The following is a 19,164-nucleotide window of genomic DNA, read 5'->3' on the forward strand; positions in this document are numbered from 1 at the left end:
TAAACAAGTGTTTGCTTGTTCACACAGACAGACATGGAGTTTCACAACATACCCAAAATGTATTGTTAATATATTGCAAATATTTTTAAATATTCTGGAAACAGTGAAAACCAGAGGACTGACCACACTTCTCTCTTCAAGCTGCAAAAGAAAGAAAAAACAAATTCACTGTGGGGACATACAGTCATATAATATGTTAAAGTAGTTGTTGGCTTTATTATGTTTTAGTCACATTTAATTTAATAATTTATCATTTCTTTTTTTATTATTTCTTATATACAATTATTGGTTGATTTCCACAGTGTTGTATACTTAAGAGAAAGATTCTGAGCAATTTAAGACGTTTTTGCTTTTTGTGGTTGGGCTAAAATGTTTTTGATTTTTCAGCCATAAATCAGTTTTGGAAGAAATATTGTAGTGTTCTTGTATGATTACGGATTGTTACCTGCAACACAAGGGAAGACATATTCTGTCTCAGCCTGGTCACCTGAGAGGAAAAAGAACAAGAAGACAGATGGAAAAAAAACACAAACTTTCTTCATGTGTCCAACAATGCAACACATTTAAAACTTAAAGTACTCAACATTACAGTTCTGATAACTATTCAGTTTTGCTGTGAAGGATTTGAGTAAAGGATTTGAGGCTTTATGTAGGAGGCCTGAGTGTGAGCTTTACTTGGCTGGTAGTAGTCGTAGATCTTGACCACGGCTGGCTTCAGGTTCTGCACTGGCAGCTCCTGTACGAGCTCTAAGCTGTGGTTGACAACCACGTCCTTTTGTAACTGTTGGAAGAAAAAAAATGGATCAGTACCAAATCTGTAGAGCATCATTTAATGTTCCCCGCTGTGAGTTCCTCTCACCTCCTGTAGGTACACCAGAACCTGATCCTCCTTTTGTTCAACACGATCCACCAGCAGAGCACCTCTGAGCTGTGAGGAGACGATACCTCAGTCAGTTCATCAACAGATGAAAACTAATCCATTCTCCTGAGCTGAAAGTTATTCCAATAACTCACCTGCTTCAAAGACTCTTGGTCTGGGACAAAACCAGAAAGCATTTTGATCTCCAGGATCACCATGTTTGTAGTGTTCTCGTTTCCACGATATCTGCAGGAGAAGCATAAAAATGTGATGGTACACCCCTTCACCCTCATACTGTACACATGGATGTTTTTTAATCTGAGACTTTGGCAGGGTTTGGTTTACAGTTAGGACATGTTTGAGCTAGTTAGTGATATGTTTATACCTATCCACCAATAGCTGAGTAATGTTTGTCTAAAATCTCAGTGTTGATCACTTACAGAGTCTCTAGCTTCAGAATGAATTTGGGTCTGTGAGATGTCTTGGTGCAGACGGCCTCTGGTGTGACGTTGACACTGAAGGAAGTTTCATCAGTAGGAGTTGGGATGTTGTAGTGAAGGGAAATCTGGGAAACAGGTGCACAAGAAGGTTTGACCATCAAAAATCTCGAGAATTTCCTTCAAACTTATGATGCAACAAGATTTGTCCTTTGAGAAGAACCATGTTTAAAGGTGGTCACATTTTAACGTCACTTTTACGAGGGGTGATTGATGGGTTTGTGGCCTAAGGAGAAAACCCAGTACATTTATTTTTCAGAATAATCTCCCAGTATAGGACCTCCAGAGAGTGGACAGCAGCAATGACGCCATCATCACTGTCAAAATGGCGAGCACTGAGCTCCTTCTTTGGCAGGTGCTGGATCACTTTGCCTACGGACCTCACTGATTTGGCCTTCTTGGGACTCTGGCTTTTTCGAATGTTCTTTAATATCTGATTGGATGTTTCAGACGGCGACCATCGTCCCAGGACGGGGTCCATGTTCCAGTCATTGCCATGTTTGAATTCAGCAGCCCACTTCTTCAATAGGCTGTAAGAGGGGGCACCCTCACCTCGCATTGCCACCATGTCCTCGTCCCTCCTTGGCTAATAAGCCCTTTAGACCGAGGTTGTGGACGACTGCGCGAAGGCCGATGTCCATTTTCTTAGACAGTGCTGACTTAACATTTTCAATTATCCCAAACATAAATACCAGAAGTTATTAGCTCACGTTAAAGTTATTGACTTCAGACTTTCTTCATAATCAATCAGAGAGTAAGAGAGGGGACAAGTATAAGCTTTCACTTCACACTGATTACATGTTGTTACTCACAACATGTAACAAAAACTCCTGGACTTGCTTAAAGTGTTTGCTGAAATAGCTTCAAAAAAGTGGATATAATTCCAAATGGAGATTTGACAGGAGGTAAGTCCAGTAATTGAATTTTACAAGTTTACAATAACTGAAATGGTCAGATTTCACCATTCATTTGGAACAGGAAATAAAGCTGGATTAGAAAAAAGCAGAACACAGAGATGACACTTTCTGTATTGCTACTTGGCTGCAAGCCTGAGGACATTGTTATACTGACAGTGTTTGTGGACATATATCACAGAGAAACAATTAGAGCTCTAGTGTTGACTGACCTGCATTGAAGCACATGCAGTGCCCTTCACCTCCAGGCTGTACTTTCCTGACGTGTCCTGCAGCGTCTTCTCCTGGTAGAGCAGTTTGTTGTCCTGGTTCACATCAAATGTCAGCTGGCCACTGGGGGACTGGACCGTCACTGTGCTTGAACCGTCTGGACTGAACACCAGAGTGGAGTAAAGAGCCAGAGCCTGAAGAGCCACCACTGTGTCCTACGACCGACACACACACACACACACACCCACCCACACCCACACCCACACCCACACCCACACCGACACCGACACCGACACCGACACCGACAGACAGACAGACAGACAGACAGACAGACAGACACACAGACAGACAGACACACAGACAGACAGACACACACACACACACACACACACACACACACACACACACACACACACACACACACACACACACACACACACACAGGTAAAAAGGTATCAGGTATCTCTAAAGTGTTGATTTTCATTCAGAAATGTAAAAAAATATTAATTTAAAACAGGATAATTTGCTCATAATGTTTCATTTGTAGTTGGGCTATAACACTGCTGCTGTCCTTGGTGTGGTGTAATCACTGACATTACATTGTTGACAGTTGCTGTCCTATGAAAACCTGTATGTCTAAATGATGTGATTTAGAATTTTTCAGATACACTGAAGGATTTAATATTCTGATAGATGCTGAAAATGCCACGAAGATGAAAATAGATGAAAAAGCTGGACAGTGACCAAATGGTTAAGGAGCTTTACAGTTTGGTTTTCATCGTATTTCTCCCAGAAGAGAACACGGTGTGTTTAACTTTAAGTCCAGCTTCATGCTGATGGTACCTGTGTGGAGGAGAAGCCTCCATAATAGTTCTGCTGGCTCGTCAGCCATCTGACGATGCGAGTGGTGTAGCCCAGGTCTTCGGTCGTGGGGGACGCACTGAGTCTGGCCAGCAGCACATAGGAGCTGATCTCCACAGACAGAGAGGCTGAAGTTTCTGTTGCTGTCTGAGACCACTGGAGGAAACCCCCTAAAAACAGCCATCCACACACACACACAGGCACGAGGTGAGCTACATTCACACTAAGTGAAGCCAGAATGATTTCCTTTAGGAGGATGACTCACCTTGTTTTAATGCGACTGTGTCCAGGTGCTGCAGAAGGTGAGCACGGGTCTCTGAGTCTCCTGCCAGGGTGAAGACGTACGCCAGCAGAGCTGTAGTGTAGGTGTTGCTGAGGTCACTGATGGACTCTTTAAGGCAAGAGAGGCTCTTCTTCACTGCAGGATCCTGTAAGAGATTAAAAACATGTTTTGATCATCAAATAACCATTAAAATGATTATTTCATTATAAATGAGAGATTCATTTATCAGATACCCTGATCCCCCTATTTTCCACTGAAAAAGTTAAAGATACCACATCAGTGGACTTTTCAAACAGACTCTTCATGTGGACATGGTAAGCAGGACCACATTAAAGTATTAAAGCACAGGTGCGATTTACTAGGTGCAATGATCCAAATCAAATAGTCAACAGATTCACTCAAATGAAATAAAACAGCACGAGATATAAGAGTCTACTCACATCAACAGAGTTATTCATCTCCAAGAAGGCAGCAGTGATATAAGCAGTGAGAGTCACTTCATCAGACACACCACCCTGTAGACAGGAAGCATCATTCAGATACTGTCATCACTGCACCTCCAACAGCCAGGGGCCCAGATAACAAAAAGTGATTTTGTGCACTGATTACATGTAGACTTAAAATAGTGGCAGCAATCGGTTTAACAAATAACTGTCAGCAAGATGTCAATGAACGAAAATTAAACTGTCTAACCTTCCTCACTTTTATTATTACTCTCATCATTACAGGTCACTTTCATCACTCTCCACAGGTACTGTAAGCTTACCTTCATTCTGTTGTTAAAAAGTTTTCCTGACTGTTGGAAGCAGCCATTTTCTTGTTGTTTACTCTGGAGCCAAGCCTTGGACTCTTCAATATTTTTCGGGTCGATGTAGATGAAAGACTGTGCTTTGGCAAAAGATCTCACTACAAAAGCCGTCAGCCTGAGGAGATCGAGACAAGGTTAGACAGTCACTGACAAAATGAAATCAATCAATCAATCAAGAGTCTTTATTGTCATTATGTGAACATAACAAAATTTTGCAGAGACTCCCAGCTTTAAGGCACTTTTACATATAAATAAATAACACAAAAAAAGAACACTTATGAAAATATAAACACAAACTACAGTAATAAAGTGCAGCCTAGTGCCAGTCCAGGAAGAGGAGCCTCTTGATCTGAACGCTGCCTCAGGACAGTCAACATGAAACATAAGACTTTATGCTGAAGTCACTAGCTAGGCTAATTCCAGCAGTGTTCTCCAAAGTGCTGTTAGGTCATCGACTCACTGCTGTATTATTATTGCATGCACAATTATTGTGAATCATCTACTTATTATTGTGTGTGGAGATTGATCAGTAATGTTCTCACCAAGTGTTCCCCTCCCCTGATCCAAATGTGCTGTAAGCACCATCCCGGTGTTTGTAGTTCAGCTGTCTCTGGTAGCCTGAAGAACAATAGAAACACATGGTTATTTGGGAATAATGATACATATGTTGTCAGATTTTACAGAGTCAAGTATAGGACATGAGGTAAATTTGTTTTTGACAGAGTGCAGATGTACAGATGCATAGCAAAAGAACATTTTGTGGAATTTTATGAGTTATTAGAAGGCAGACAGTGGAGATATGACAGGAAAGGAAAGGACAGACGGGGAGAATGACATGCAACTAAGGTCTGCAGGAACACTGCAGTTGGAATGATGAGTATTTTCTAGTGATCACACATGACAGACCTTCTGCTTACATTCTGTGCAACCAGATTGTTCAGCTAAAGCTAAGAGAGACTCACCACTGGTCAGGAAGTTGGTAGCCTTTTCCAAGATGGCTGGGGTCAGCTGCTGTGTGTTTTTCAGGTACTGGAGGATGTAGATGTTGGGGGCCAGGAGCGCCATGTTCTGCTCCCCACATCCATACGGCATCCGTAGCAGCCCATTCAGGTTTTTCAGGGCTCGTCCCAGGATGTCACCTGCACAAAAATACAGACTGAGTAAGAGCAAACAGGTGACTGACCTGGCTTTTCATTTTGATAAATGTGCCCAAAGAAAGTCACTAACATACATTTCTGTTCATTCTGCACTAAACTGTCATGGCTCAGTTGGTATAAAAACATGTTAAAAAGCTTGAAAAAGAAAGACATTTTTGTATTTTCCTTCAGCTGTACTGCATTCCTGCACACACACCGTCTTTCTTTTACTTTAATATGAAAGCAAAATGTGACATCTCAAAAAGGACTATCCAGTCCAAAAGTCCCTGATTTATGAGGCTTTAAGAGGGACTGTTAACTTGCTTCACTCTCGAAAAATAAATTTATCAGTTTACCCAGGACTGATAGCGAAGCACGGGCAGATCCATCAATCACATTCTCAGGAAGCTGTATGTCTATTTCCTCAGTCAGAGCCTCTCCTGTGTACAGACAGAGAACAGAACAGAAGCTTTTAGAGGGAAAGTCGAGTAGCAGTCAGTGCTAAGACAGAGATGTCATTTAGATTTAATGGATGGTTGATGGGACCTAGTCAGACTATAGAAATACGATGGCATCAACCATACTTACCTTTTGGGCAGAGCAGCCAGTTATAGGTCTTTGCCATCTCAGTTCCCTCAGCCTGACAGAGAAGGAGGTAGGGAACAATGTGAGTTTTCATCTCACATTAAATACAAAAAAAAAAATAATGGTTTAAGTATAAACTTCTTTGTTATCTCGTTTTAAGGGCACCAACCTTTACAATGACAGATTTTGTGACCACGTCGATACGGCCTCTGTCTGGCACGTTCACAATTTCATTTTCACATGAAATCTGGGATGATATCGCCTCAGCAGTCACAGACACATTCACAGCCCCTGAAATACATCATACCATTTGTAAATTTTGTCCATTTCAAAGTGTCCAAAGTATTTTGTCACTGACATGGATCTCACTGATTTCAAGGAGAAGAAAAAGAGTTTTGCTTGGGAAGAGGGACAGCAGTTTCTCCACCTTGGTACAACCCTTTAATGTTTTACACCAGTGTGGATAAAAGCTTGATCCTCACCTAAGACTGAGGGGGCCATTGTCCAGCTGAGGGTCTTGCGCTCGTTGCCACACAAACAGGATGTGTACTGGTCACCAGACAGGGGGGTGAGGGTGTAATCTAAGGAGGGTGCTGGAGTCACACTGACCTGTTCAAGGGACGCAACTATATATTTTACAAGTGGACATGCACGACAAACTCAAACCACCATTCAAACTGCAGCCTGTTGTGAGACAAACAAACCTGATTCCAGTCACATTCTACACAAGGGTTTGCCACAGGCCAGTGAAGTATTGTTTACTCACAAATAATCATTACAGTTATTATAAAAACACACGGCATTAATATTGAATTTCACCATGAAATTAGCCAAATAAATTCATCTCTACAACAGGATGAATTGTAGCAACTTTATGATCCCCTGCCCAGTACTGTGGGCTGACGTTAGGTCATGTAAAAGCATTCATTACCATGATGCATTTGGTCAGGTAGTTGAAGACGGTTGCCTTCAGTTCAAAGTGCTCGCCCCGGATGATGGAGTAGGGCAGGGTGAGCTCCAGGAAGAAGGGCTGGAAGACAGTGATTTCTTTACGAGGAGCCAAGCCGAAACCCTGAGGGGACAAACAGAAAGCCTCCGTCTCCCAGGTGGTGATGGTGTCTGGGACAGTGAGGGACACATCTTTTGTTCCAGACTCCCTGGATCAACAGATACACAGAGACACACAGTGTGAGCTGGAAAAACTTACTTTTACTCTTATTTCTCTTCAGTCAAATGTGAGCAGAAATTGTTTCATACGCTGTTATTGAGATAAAATGCAGTAATACAGAGTTCCATGTTGCTGAAGCAATTCAGACAGTGTTTGTCATTCTAATTAAAGAGCATGATCCTGATGTGCACTGGCCCGAAAAGATTTTTTTTTTTTACATACACAGTCATTATGTAGGAAACAGCTGTAAAATGATTAATAACATGTTACAAATGTCCTAAAATGACTTATGTTGTATTTTTATTTAGCCTCAGCAACAGAAGCTCACCCAACTTCCACCAGGTCCCATATCCAAGTCTCAGGAAAGAAAGTGCGGACTGTCTCTATTGGAGGAGGTGGCGCTGCATCATAAGCCATTCCCCCAACAGCACCAGGTGCACCTTCCACTACTCTAGTAACCAAGCTATAGCTGACATCAGCATCTGAAAAGAAACCAGAAAATATTCTACCAGAAGCAGAGGACAGCAAAGACACATTGAACTGTTTTATTGCTGGTAAATATTTAGCATAAAGCAAACTTAGAGCAAAAAGGCGAGTTTCCATAGATACCATAGTGGTGGCCATAGTGGTATTCTCTTCCTTTGTATTTGAGGCATGGAGGCACTCGCATAACCAAGTTTGTTGCCATCTTCAGTCCTACATTCTAGATAATCCAACAAGGTAAAACCATAGAAATTGTAAAGTTCATTACATGTTGATCTTGTTGTTCTTTGTATTGTACATTAGTCATTGTGTAAGAAGTACCCGGAAAACGGTTTGAGCATCCTCCTTCTCGACTGGTCTAGGATATGGCAAAACGTATCTTCTTGGTCTCACATGCATGCATTCTACAGGATCTTCAACCTCATATGGGATATAAAGTGATTTCCTGACAGGCAACAAGTGAAATATCTGTGAAGAAAAACAACATTCAAAGATTTAAACTGCCAATGATTTCTCATCCTTTGGAGATCTGATGTTTGGGTATATCAAGTACAAAACAGTGCCTTGATTCATATGGTGAACTTGTACGGAGGAGTACAGACTTTTTCATTTAGCAGTTGTTCAGCAGCATACTTTACAACTGGGTGAAATCAGCATCAGCTGTCTGATAATGTTAAGAGTGCAATAGCTTATCCAGAGGACACTAAAACCACAGCTGATAACAGTGGTTACCTTTTCTGCATCCAGAGTCTTCCCTGGCTCTTTGATCAGGACGCTCTGGTCGACAACGCTCACGCCACACAAAGAGTCAGGATGGGCCGTTACCTGCATGGTGGTCTCTTCTCCTGGGACAGCTGAGGACGGAGAAAACTCCAGCGACACCTGACACACACAGAAAACACACATCGCACCATGTGGACATTGTCAGTGTGACAGTAATGTGTATTTTACTCTAACTTCTTTACATTTTAACAAATCACAAAAACATCTCCAGAAAGAGATGGACCAAGGATGGAGACTTCAGTACATACACACAGTGCGTGAAACATGCATCCAGTGCATCCAGAAACTTGCCTGATGAAGGTTTCCACCGAAACATTAAGTAAATTTCTCACTACAATTTAGACAGTGTGCAGGATATTGTTTGCTATTATGGATCGATTATCCCTTTCCTGTGAACCTGTCTCATGGAAAACACATGCAAAGTGTCCCTCTGTTTTCAGATGACAAAATTTGAAAATCCCAAGCGGCAAAACCACAAACTGGCCTCAGTGCAGTCTTGGAGGTAAGTTATTATTTTCACTCCTCGCTGCCTGTTGTGGTGATAGTGATGTTTCCTTGTGGGGACAAACAAGGTCCCTTCACTTGGTCAACTGAACCTCAGACAAGGGACATGCTTTGTAAATGACAGGATTGATAGATTGACAGGTTACACCACCATACCAGTGGAACATAAAGCTCAGATAAAAATAATTCAATATTATATAGACTACAACATCTCGACGCTCTGTATCACCACTTTGATTCTGCACCTACACTTGACAAGCACAGGTGGTGTCTCATATCTTCTTCTAACACTGACCTTGTGGCTGAAGCATTCCTCTGTGGAGAACTCAGCGCTGTGTGCGACCACAGTCTCACTGGGGAGGACGGCGTAAGCTAAGACCTGGATCTCCGGTGACATTTCCGGTTGCACGTTCAGCTTAAAAGACAACTCGCCCTCAGTCACTGAAACAAGCCAAATGTTATAAACAACAGTTATCGTTCACATGCCTCCATTTATCAATAAAACAGCAGTTCAAATATTATTTGATCATGCTAATTTAAGGGATAATTGGGACACCATTCTCCAGACTCATGATTAAAGCCAGACTTTGCTCACCTGATGTATCTTGCACTTCAACCTGTTTAAGTCCTTGCATGACAATGGCTCCTCTGGATAAGACCTGGAGAATGTGAGACAAAATGATACAAAGACTAAATAATGTGAAACCTCATCCCTTCTAACACCAGATTACAACAATGTCTAGTGTTCTGATGTGGGTCATGTTTAACTTGGTTCCTTTGAGATATATGGGTTTACTAAACCTAACATTAATGGTCTCATAATACCAAAATACTCTAACAGCTCTGGGTTCACCAAACTCACACAGTCATGATGTTGTGTGTTTATGAAGGAGAACAGAAGTGCAGATTGAGACAATGTGTTAAAATAACACTTAAAGTGCAGAGTGCAAAGTCAAAGTGTGGTCCCTGCCTGTCATTAGGACACAGTGTACTTTAATCAGTTGCATAATTTTGATATTAGACCCGACTTCCATAGATGCTGAGCCTCGTAGCAGGAGCAGCACACTGCTTTTCTGTACAGGTGTGTTAGCATGTCTCTCTGTAGTCGTTGCTTTAATGTAAATGCAGCATCTTGTAGGAAGGCCGACTCACAGCCGACTGATGAGGACGTGGTCCTTTCAAATGTTTTGAGCAAATCCCGAACAGAAACTGGCTCCTCGCAGTGTGAGTTATAATGGCAGCTGAACTGTCCAGAGACCAGATTAGATCTGTTTCTGTTAACCAACAAATCCCAGCTTGAAACAAAAGCTTTGTACTTCTAACCAGCTGTTCATATTGTGTTAGCTTCATAAACAATGACAATGAGAGAAGTGTGCTTCACATTTTCAGGACAAACAGGTGCTTGGTCATCATGGTCTCATATGTAACCATGTCTCTAACAGGTAAGTTGATCAGTGGTGGAGCGTTCCTTTAAGACAGATGCTAATAACTGAGATGAATGTCATTTCAAAATATCTGACAAGCTGAGAAATAGTTTGCTTACCAGATATATCACATCCACAGAGTCCTGTTTCTCCCCAACTATAGTGTATTCGATGGAGATATCCTCTTCTGTGCGGCAGGGAAGTGGCTTATCTTTCCTCTTCACCTCCAGAGAGCTGACTGATTTACTAAGAGGAGTGAAACGCTGGGCCACAGACAGTATGTGAACTGCAGTCTCATAGAACGGAGCTCTATAACCACTGTACTCCAGTGACGCTTTATCGCTAACCTAGATTGTAGAAAAGAAACATAGAAGGTAGAAGAAAACTTTGGAAAGTGAGTTCAGTTTTTATAAGCAAGGTAAATGCTGAGGCATAGTATGGCCACTAGCTACTGTGGTGGAACCTTGGTCAGGTGAAGTCACTCTGAAGCCATTTTAGGGTTCAAGTTTCAGCTTTTGCTTTCGTACAGGTAGTTTTAGTGATACTTCTTACTCACGTGAAGTTTGATGTCCCCATTAAAGTCAGCTGTGCTAAGTGTGAACGTGGCGATGCCGTCGCTGTCAGTGGTGAGATTCAGGAGCAGATGGGGTGACCACCTTTCACCCTTCAACAGGTAGACCGGCATGTTAGGAATGGGTGTATCATCGTAGCGAACTGCTTTCACCTGTTGGAAGCACAAAGTTGTATCACTGACAGCGACCGTTGGCTTCGGATGCACCATCGACAGAATGACAGCGAAGAAGCAAAGACCACATTTTGCACTTACTTTTCCCTCCACATTTGATCCTTGGTGGTAAACCTTAGGTGTGTCAGTAAAGGACAGCTTTCCAATGGCATATGAAATTCTCATTCTCTCCTCTTGTTGACGTAAAACACCTATACAAGAAGCCTCCGTGTTACAGCACGCATGCAATATTTTTAAAATACATGATGAGGTATTTTTATGATACAAAAACTCTCATTTTAAAATAAAATAAGACTCACCTGTTCCTTCCTCTTCCAGTATGACAGTGAGGTCCAGCTGATCTTGCAGTATCTTTTGGTCAAGTTTGGTGAAGTCTGACATATTGAAGGTAAAGGTGGCGCAGCCTTTGTTGTCGGTCTAAAAAAGCGCAATATATTATGATTCACTAAAAAGAAATGAAATAACACCAAAAATATATGTAACAGATGCACTTAACTGTTTGCAATACATACTCATACATCCCACAGTTTTTCAGTATTCACAGTTCAGGTGTCAAGCACTTTTCACACCATCTCACGTTAATATTCACGTGAACTGTGTTCCTTAGAACGACATGCAAGATGTCACGCACTGGCCTTAGCAAATGTCGGGAACACGAAACCAACCATCACATCCACTAAACCAAATGTTGGTCTAGTCCACATACAACACTACTGTCAGCACGTTACATTTATTATTATTATTAGTATGTGTTGTTATTATTTCAATAAATAGCTTGAAGCTTGAAACACACTGCAGTCCAGAGCAGCTTCTGATCTTCTCACTTTTCTGCTTCTCATGGCTCACCTTTTTCTCTTTCTTAGTATTAACACTGTTCCCCGTTTGGGATGACTCTTTGCACTGTTTTTCATGAATCTTTAAATAATGTTGTGTGTGACAAAATGCACAGGTTTTCTGATCATTGCTGAAAACAAGGCAAGACCAGCTGAATCGCACAGGTGCCTTGTGAAGATGGTTGACAATCAAAAAAAAGTTTGTCAAAATGAAGGCCTGATCACCTCCCCCCTCTCCCTGAACAGTACGATTAGACAGATAAGTCAGAAGTTGCCTTTGCTCCATTATTCCATTATTATTTGTGAAATGCAAGACGTCATGAAACAGGAAGCAGTCCACCGCCGACCACCAGAGACTGTCTTTAAACAGTGAGAGGGATCACTCTGACTCAATGTTACATGACTACACAAAAAGTTCCCCTCTTGAAGTAAAGTGCTTTAACTGAACACACTCCCTCCGCTGGTGAAGACACTGGGATGTGGTTGAAAGCTTTGAGAAAAGCCAGTAAGCTTGAATTAAACCTAGCCTGTCAAACCGCTATCTCCATGGTAACTGACAAGATAAATGACAATGTTTGGTATCTTTTTAACATAGTGTTAAATGTGCACAGTATAAGCAGAGTATACATACATTCTGTGTGGGCATATGGTCTGATTCTGTCAATACAGCGACTGTACCTGCTTTGTCTGCTCGTGGCATGGGGCCTTTATGTCAGGGCCTCCATCTTGATCTTCAGGGTTCACTATAAAGCCACTATAAAGATAGCGATTAAAAGGTCGGCACAGCTTGACTTGAACACTGCCTGGCACAGACTGGCCATATGTATATCTGAGGAGAAAAAAACCAAAACATCAGCATGTTGTTGAAAACCATTTGTAGTGACTGTTTGTCAATGGATTCCTTAACTTTAAATCAAACAAAAATTAAATCAACTTAATCAAATAGTCACTGGTGCATTGTGGGTATGTGGTTTACGCAGGCAGTAAAAATTCAAAATCCATTCTTGGCATCATTTTTGTAACTGGTTTATTTAATCCAGTTACAGGCAAACAACAATGAACAAGTCCGTCCTTGCTGCCTCTCCTGCTCTGGTAAAAAAAAAAAACATAAGCCCACCCAGGTGCATTCTGGGCCACTGACCTACCTACTTACCTATATAATATAGGTGCCCCTAGCGACAATAAATCCCAAATCTAAGTTAAGTAAAATAAACTAATCAATAACAAATTTAAACATTCTTAATAATCCCCAAAATATAACCCAAAAAATAAACAAATCATTTTAATCAACAATAATGACTAAATAAATAAACACATTGGTTAAATAGTTCCTACACCATTCACTCACCAAACTGGATCTAGTTCAACTAATTTTGAACGTGCGATTTGTCATTTGTCAAGAAACGGCTTTTACTTACGTTGCACATACTTCAGCTTTGATTTCTTCCTGCTCAATACTCACAGCAGAAGGTACATTTACTTTCACGCCAAACTTAGGCAAAACTGTGGAGAAAATACGGTTGTTATCAGTCTTGTTTCTTCACAAGTGGACGGAAATACAACGTAAGAAAATAAAATTAAAAAAAGCCATAACTTACCATACTTCTCCACCTTGAAGTTGTGATATATCTTCCTCTCACCAATGGACACAACAACTTGGTACATTCCTTCATGGGCCTCAGAGTTCAAGGAGAAAGAGTGCTGCAATATTTTACCATTGGACGTTTCATTCAGCCACTGTCCAATCCGGTTATCAGAAGGATCCTGAAATATGTATTTATGGTATTTATATTAAGTAGGAAACTCATGTGACACAGAAATACAATGATAAACACGCTGCTCATTGTTTCTTTGTCTCCTTCACTGAGCTCACAGATAAAACTGGACCATACATAAAGACAAACATTTCTGGTTGATTCAGAGAGAAAAAGTACATATTCACCTAAAGTTTGTTTACGTTGAGCTGATTTTAAACCTGCACTTTGCACATTAACTTACTAACCTAGAGCCTGACCAACACACTGGTTATTAGTGGCCAGTTACAGATCCTGAATATGCAGATATACAGATAGCAGAAATTACTGTTAAAAAATGAATGTATATTTGCCCCTTAAAAAAATTACATTTGTTTAATGTATGCTTTCAACAGCATGTCACTGTCTTTGGGAGGAATCTGTGCAGTGTAAAACAAAACTAAAGAATTATGGAGAAGAAATGATGATGAAGACTCTAGAGGCTGTTGACAGCTCCAGAATAAAAAAACAACAACTAGTAAGTGGATGTTGAGTTAAGATTTGTTTCATCAAACAACAGTAACTCGATTTTTTTTTTTTTTTTTTTTTTTTTTTTTAAAGCTTTCAATACATGATTTTTGAATGGATTTTCATGCTTAAGTTTACTGTAGTTTCTCTGGCAGCCACTGTCATTATACACAACAGATGTATTTTCAGAGATGTTTGACTTATTGTGTTAAAGTGTGAACATGTTAAAGTGTGGATACTGTTAGTCTTACCTCAATTTCGATTATATTGTACTGCAAAAGAAAGAAAGAAAGAAAGATAAAGAAACAGAGCTTTATTACAGGTGTCCTAGTCGGTCTGGGTCAGACAAACACTGTAGTTATGAGCAGTGTATGTTTATCTACTGCCAACACAGGCCACTGCAGGCTTGAAAAGACAACATGAAAAGAGTTTCTGTCTATTTCTACTTCATGTTTTATACACTTTCATAATTATTGCTTCAAATTTTATTTCCTTCAACAAAATGTTGCAAAATGAGAAAACTGTTGTTACAAGTCTGTAGAATTATTACAGCTTGAGCAAAAAGAGCCCTGGGCTGTGCTATTGACCCTTGATCAGGAACTGATTGATTAGAGACAAAGTTCTGGTTAAAGAGCACAACCATGTCAATCACTCATGTCAGTCTCTTCATTACACAACTTCTGCTCAGTCCCACTGTACTGTGGTTTATAAATGACATCTGAAAGGAAGGAGAGACAGTTCAAACACTCACCAGTTCACTGGCAGGTCTCAGCCTGGAGTCCAGCGTAATGACTCTGAAATGCACTGAGAGAAATTCAGAGAGAAGCATGAAGCTTTTACAGCTCATCTGCAGCCGAGTTAAACATCCAAACATCTTCTGTTTACTCAGAGATGACATCATTACTATCAAACTTACAAGTTAGATAAGGGCAGACTAATCAGTGATTTACTATTGGATTTAACACAATTTACTCTGTTATCTGTCTTCATTTGCTTTCTGGAAATCTCTTGTGAAGCAGCCATCATATCAGTTTGCTGCTGTTCATACATTAACTGACCAAAACACAGGGAAACAGGGAAACCCTTCTATAAATACCATGTTGTATACAACAGCACAGATCATCAGCTCAGAGTTACCTGTTTGTCCAGGGAGGTAGATTGGTTTATCTGTTTGGATGAATGTCATTGGTTTATAGACTTTGGTCATGACTTTCCTGATGTCGTTTGAGTAAAATCTGTCGCCTTTTACCTCCACCTGAAACTTTTGCACCTCTCCATTCTGCACTAAAGGAACCTGTGAGAGAAAGACATTTTATAGGTACCAGGAAAACTAACTCCACTAAAGAAAAAAAACCAAAACAACCCCCCCCCCCCCACCCCCCCCAAAAAAACTCATAATTATATTTAACAAATTACATGTTTAAAAAAATGGAGTGTGAAGTGTTAATAGGAAAATTAATCAAAGCCTTTCTCAGAAGCTGACCTTGAAAGGAGTGCAGGTATGAAACTCTGTGCTGGATGCCTTCTGGAAGAGGGTTGTGTTCCCCTCTTGGGAGATCAGAGTGATGGTCATGAGCAGATTCTCGTTGGGCTGCATTAGACTCGCACAGAATTTGGTTTCAGCTCCAGCTTCGAGAACCGCAGGAATGGCGACCATATACTGCCTGTAGACACACAAACATACACACATGTCATGGACACAGCTCTGGATCTGACATATAAGAATCTCCAGCAGAAATTATTATGCAGCAAAAGAGAATCATCCAAGAAACGTGCTGGCACTGAACTGTCGTAACTAAATTACACAAAAGACAACATGCTATTGTCAGTTTTTCTGACAGCTCAGGTAAACTTACGGATTTGCCAACACTTGACCCACACACAGCCAACTCAGGCAGGCAAACAGTTTCCATGTTCTTATCTGTGCCACAGAGAGAGCCATGACTGACTGAGATGAGCCTCAGAGCCAGCATCTGTTAAAGACAAGAGACAAATGCCTCAAATGTGTCCTTTCACCCTCTGTACACTAACACTCATCATTTCTGTGTGTCCTTTCAGTCAATCATTTACAGACAGGACTGAAATCCTGATGCCACACATATCACATATCACACATCCAGATGCAGGGCATGGAGGAGAACTTTTGAACCAGGCTGTTCATTTACAGAAGAATCAACAATTCATCATTAGTTGCAGCCGCAGTCTGCTGATTTCTCTGTTTTGCTAGTCTCCATTTAATTTTAGATTCTTCAGTAACATCTCATGTAAGAAAGAGCTGTGTTCTTTTAGTTGTGATGTGACCGACAGTGATGTCTATGAGTCCCTACAACCAACTCACATAATAGGATGATGAATTCTTCTTCATCCCACCACATCACATGGAGCACAGCTACTGCAACTATACAGCAATTTATTTTCCACTCTAACACACTCCATCATGAAGACTGATTGGTTGCAATAAAGAAAATGAGTACGAGTGTTAGTGTTTCCTCAGTGTAACTGATGTATCAGTGACTTCAGTTCTGCAGCAGTGCCCTTTACACTGTGTGGGATGTTTGATTTTGCCATTTAAACAGTGCTTTTCCTGACTGACTGGTAAAAGTACATTACTTTCTAGTAAACAACTGATGTGGACTTTGTGGTCAACCTCAAACAATGATGGGTTACAACACCCACAAGTGCAACACCCACGTGTGTCCACTATTTGTCCATTGCTGCCCTCATGGACAGGGACAGCAGCCACTCCTGTGAGGGCCGCAATGTGCACATACTGGACAGAGCAAACAGATGGTTTGAAACAGGAGAGAAGAAGCTCATCTGTGTCAGACTGGAATAACACCCAGGCACAGGGGGAGGCCTATGACACCACTTATCAGTGACTGAACCCAGATTTATGCTCGATGCAAAGGGGGTGAATAGGAAATCCCCATAAATACCCATGACACTAGTTTGGATTCACAGCACCCCTGAAACACCAGGTGGATGTACAGTGGGTACGGAAAATATTCAGACCCCCTTAAATTTTTCACTCTGTTATATTGCAGCCATTTAATAAAATCAGCAACATTGACAGAGAAACACAGAATTGTAGAATTTTTTGCAGATTTATTAAAAAAGAAAAACTGAAATATCACGCGGCCATAAGTATTCAGACCCTTTGCTCAGTATTAAGTAGAAGCTCCCTTTTGAGCTAATACAGCCATGAGTCTTTTTGGGAATGATGCAACAAGTTTTTCACACCTGGATTTGGGGATCTTCTGCCATGCCTCCTTGCAGATCCTCTCCAGTTCTGTCAGGTTGGATGGTGAACGTTGGTGGACAGCCATTTTCAGGTCTCTCCAGAGATGCTCAATTGGGTTTAAGTCAGGGCTCTGGCTGGGCCATTCAACAACAGTCACAGAGTTGTCCTGAACCCACTCCTTTGTTATTTTAACTGTGTGCTTAGAATCATTGTCTTGTTGGAGGGTGAACCTTCGGCCCAGTCTCAGGTCCTGAGCACTGTGGAGAAGGTTTTCGTCCAGGATATCCCTGTACTTGGCCGCATTCATCTTTTCTTCGTTTGCAACCAGTCGTCCTGTCCCTGCAGCTGAAAAACACCCCCACAGCATGATGCTGCCACCACCGTGCGTCACTGTGGGGACTGTATTGGACAGATAATGAGCAGTGCCTGGTTTTCTCCACACATACTACTTAGAATTAAGGCCAAAAAGTTCTATCTTGGTCACATCAGACCAGAGAATCTTATTTCTCACCATCTTGAAGTCCTTCAGGTGTTTTTTAGCAAACTCCATGCAGACTTTCATGTGTCTTGCACTGAGGAGAAGCTTCCGTCGGGCCACTCTGCCATAAAGCCCCAACTTGTGGAGGGCTGCAGTGATGGTTAACTTTCTAGAATCTCCCGACTGCATCTCTGGAGCTCAGCCACAGTGATCTTTGGGTTTTTCTTTACCTCTCTCACCAAGGCTCTTCTCCCCTGATTGCTCAGTTTGGCTGGACAGCCAGTTCTAGGAAGGGTTCTGGTCATCCCAAACATCTTCCATTTAAGGATCACAGAGGCCACTGTGCTCTTAGGAACCTTAAGTGCAGCTGAAAATTTTTTGTAACCTTGGCCAGATCTGTGCCTTGCCACAATTCTGTCTCTGAGCTCTTCAGGCAGTTCCTTTGAGCTCATGATTCTCATTTGCTCTGACATGCACTGTGAGCTGTAAGGTCTTATATAGACAGGTGTGTGGCCTTCCTAATCAAGTCCAATCGGTATAATCAAACACAGCTGGACTCCAATGAAGGTGTAGAACCATCTCAAGGATGATCAGAACAATTTCGTGTTTCTCTGTCAATATGGGCTGCTGTGTGTACATTAATGAGGGAAATGGCAAATGGCTGCAATATAACAAAGAGTGAAAAATTTAAGGGGGTCTGAATGCTTTCCGTACCCACTGTATGTTGCGTGATCAGGCTGCATCATGCTTTACTATATTCTCAATTTTAACCGAGTTAACATTTTGTCTTTATTAATAGATAGCAACAATAGACCACTGGCAGGAAACAAGGGAGAGAGAGAGGGATGCACCAAAGATCCTGGGCTGGATTCGGACCACGGATGAAGAAACAATTTTGAGGAGATACATGTCTGGCATGACGCAGCAGGTAGTTTATGACCAAACCACACACTGATTCATGTGACTTAAAGGCTCACATCTGACCTCAGCAACCCTCAGGGTGCTTTAGAGACCCTAAAACAGGTGTCTCTGTGGACATATACCAGGATTTGATGATGATGTTGAGGTATGATGTTTATCATGTTAACTGT

The 19,164-nt window shown here is 41.4% G+C and overlaps 1 protein-coding gene across 1 annotated transcript; it reads right to left on the reverse strand.

Annotated features, from left to right (window-relative positions):
• Nucleotides 1-88: 88 nt before the first annotated feature.
• Nucleotides 89-16,357, reverse strand: LOC121186888 (alpha-2-macroglobulin-like). The gene is made up of 36 exons (XM_041045767.1): nt 16,211-16,357; nt 15,838-16,018; nt 15,492-15,648; nt 15,106-15,158; nt 14,606-14,626; nt 13,692-13,857; nt 13,512-13,596; nt 12,772-12,922; nt 11,560-11,677; nt 11,342-11,451; nt 11,072-11,239; nt 10,635-10,862; nt 9,687-9,750; nt 9,387-9,532; nt 8,537-8,686; nt 8,126-8,272; nt 7,931-8,024; nt 7,650-7,803; nt 7,085-7,310; nt 6,636-6,762; nt 6,323-6,444; nt 6,157-6,208; nt 5,925-6,008; nt 5,395-5,571; nt 4,975-5,050; nt 4,391-4,547; nt 4,065-4,139; nt 3,607-3,769; nt 3,324-3,511; nt 2,483-2,695; nt 1,300-1,424; nt 1,015-1,105; nt 860-928; nt 676-781; nt 446-487; nt 89-141 (listed from the first exon to the last, which is right to left on the reverse strand). The coding sequence occupies exons 1-36, from the start codon at nt 16,294-16,296 to the stop codon at nt 137-139; spliced, it is 4,377 nt and encodes a 1,458-aa protein (XP_040901701.1). The 5' UTR covers nt 16,297-16,357; the 3' UTR covers nt 89-136.
• Nucleotides 16,358-19,164: the final 2,807 nt, after the last annotated feature.

Source organism: Toxotes jaculatrix, chromosome 9, assembly GCF_017976425.1.
Source record: "Toxotes jaculatrix isolate fToxJac2 chromosome 9, fToxJac2.pri, whole genome shotgun sequence".
NCBI classification, from domain to species: domain Eukaryota; kingdom Metazoa; phylum Chordata; class Actinopteri; family Toxotidae; genus Toxotes; species Toxotes jaculatrix.

Coding starts and splice junctions, on each gene's coding strand:
- LOC121186888 (XM_041045767.1), bottom strand. CDS start 16,296: ATGGCTCTCTCTGTGGCACAGATAAGAACATGGAAACTGTTTGCCTGC. Junction 13,597..13,691: donor CTTCAAGGTGGAGAAGTATG/GTAAGTTATGGC, acceptor TTTTCTCCACAG/TTTTGCCTAAGTTTGGCGTG. Junction 11,678..12,771: donor GCCACGAGCAGACAAAGCAG/GTACAGTCGCTG, acceptor GCGCTTTTTTAG/ACCGACAACAAAGGCTGCGC.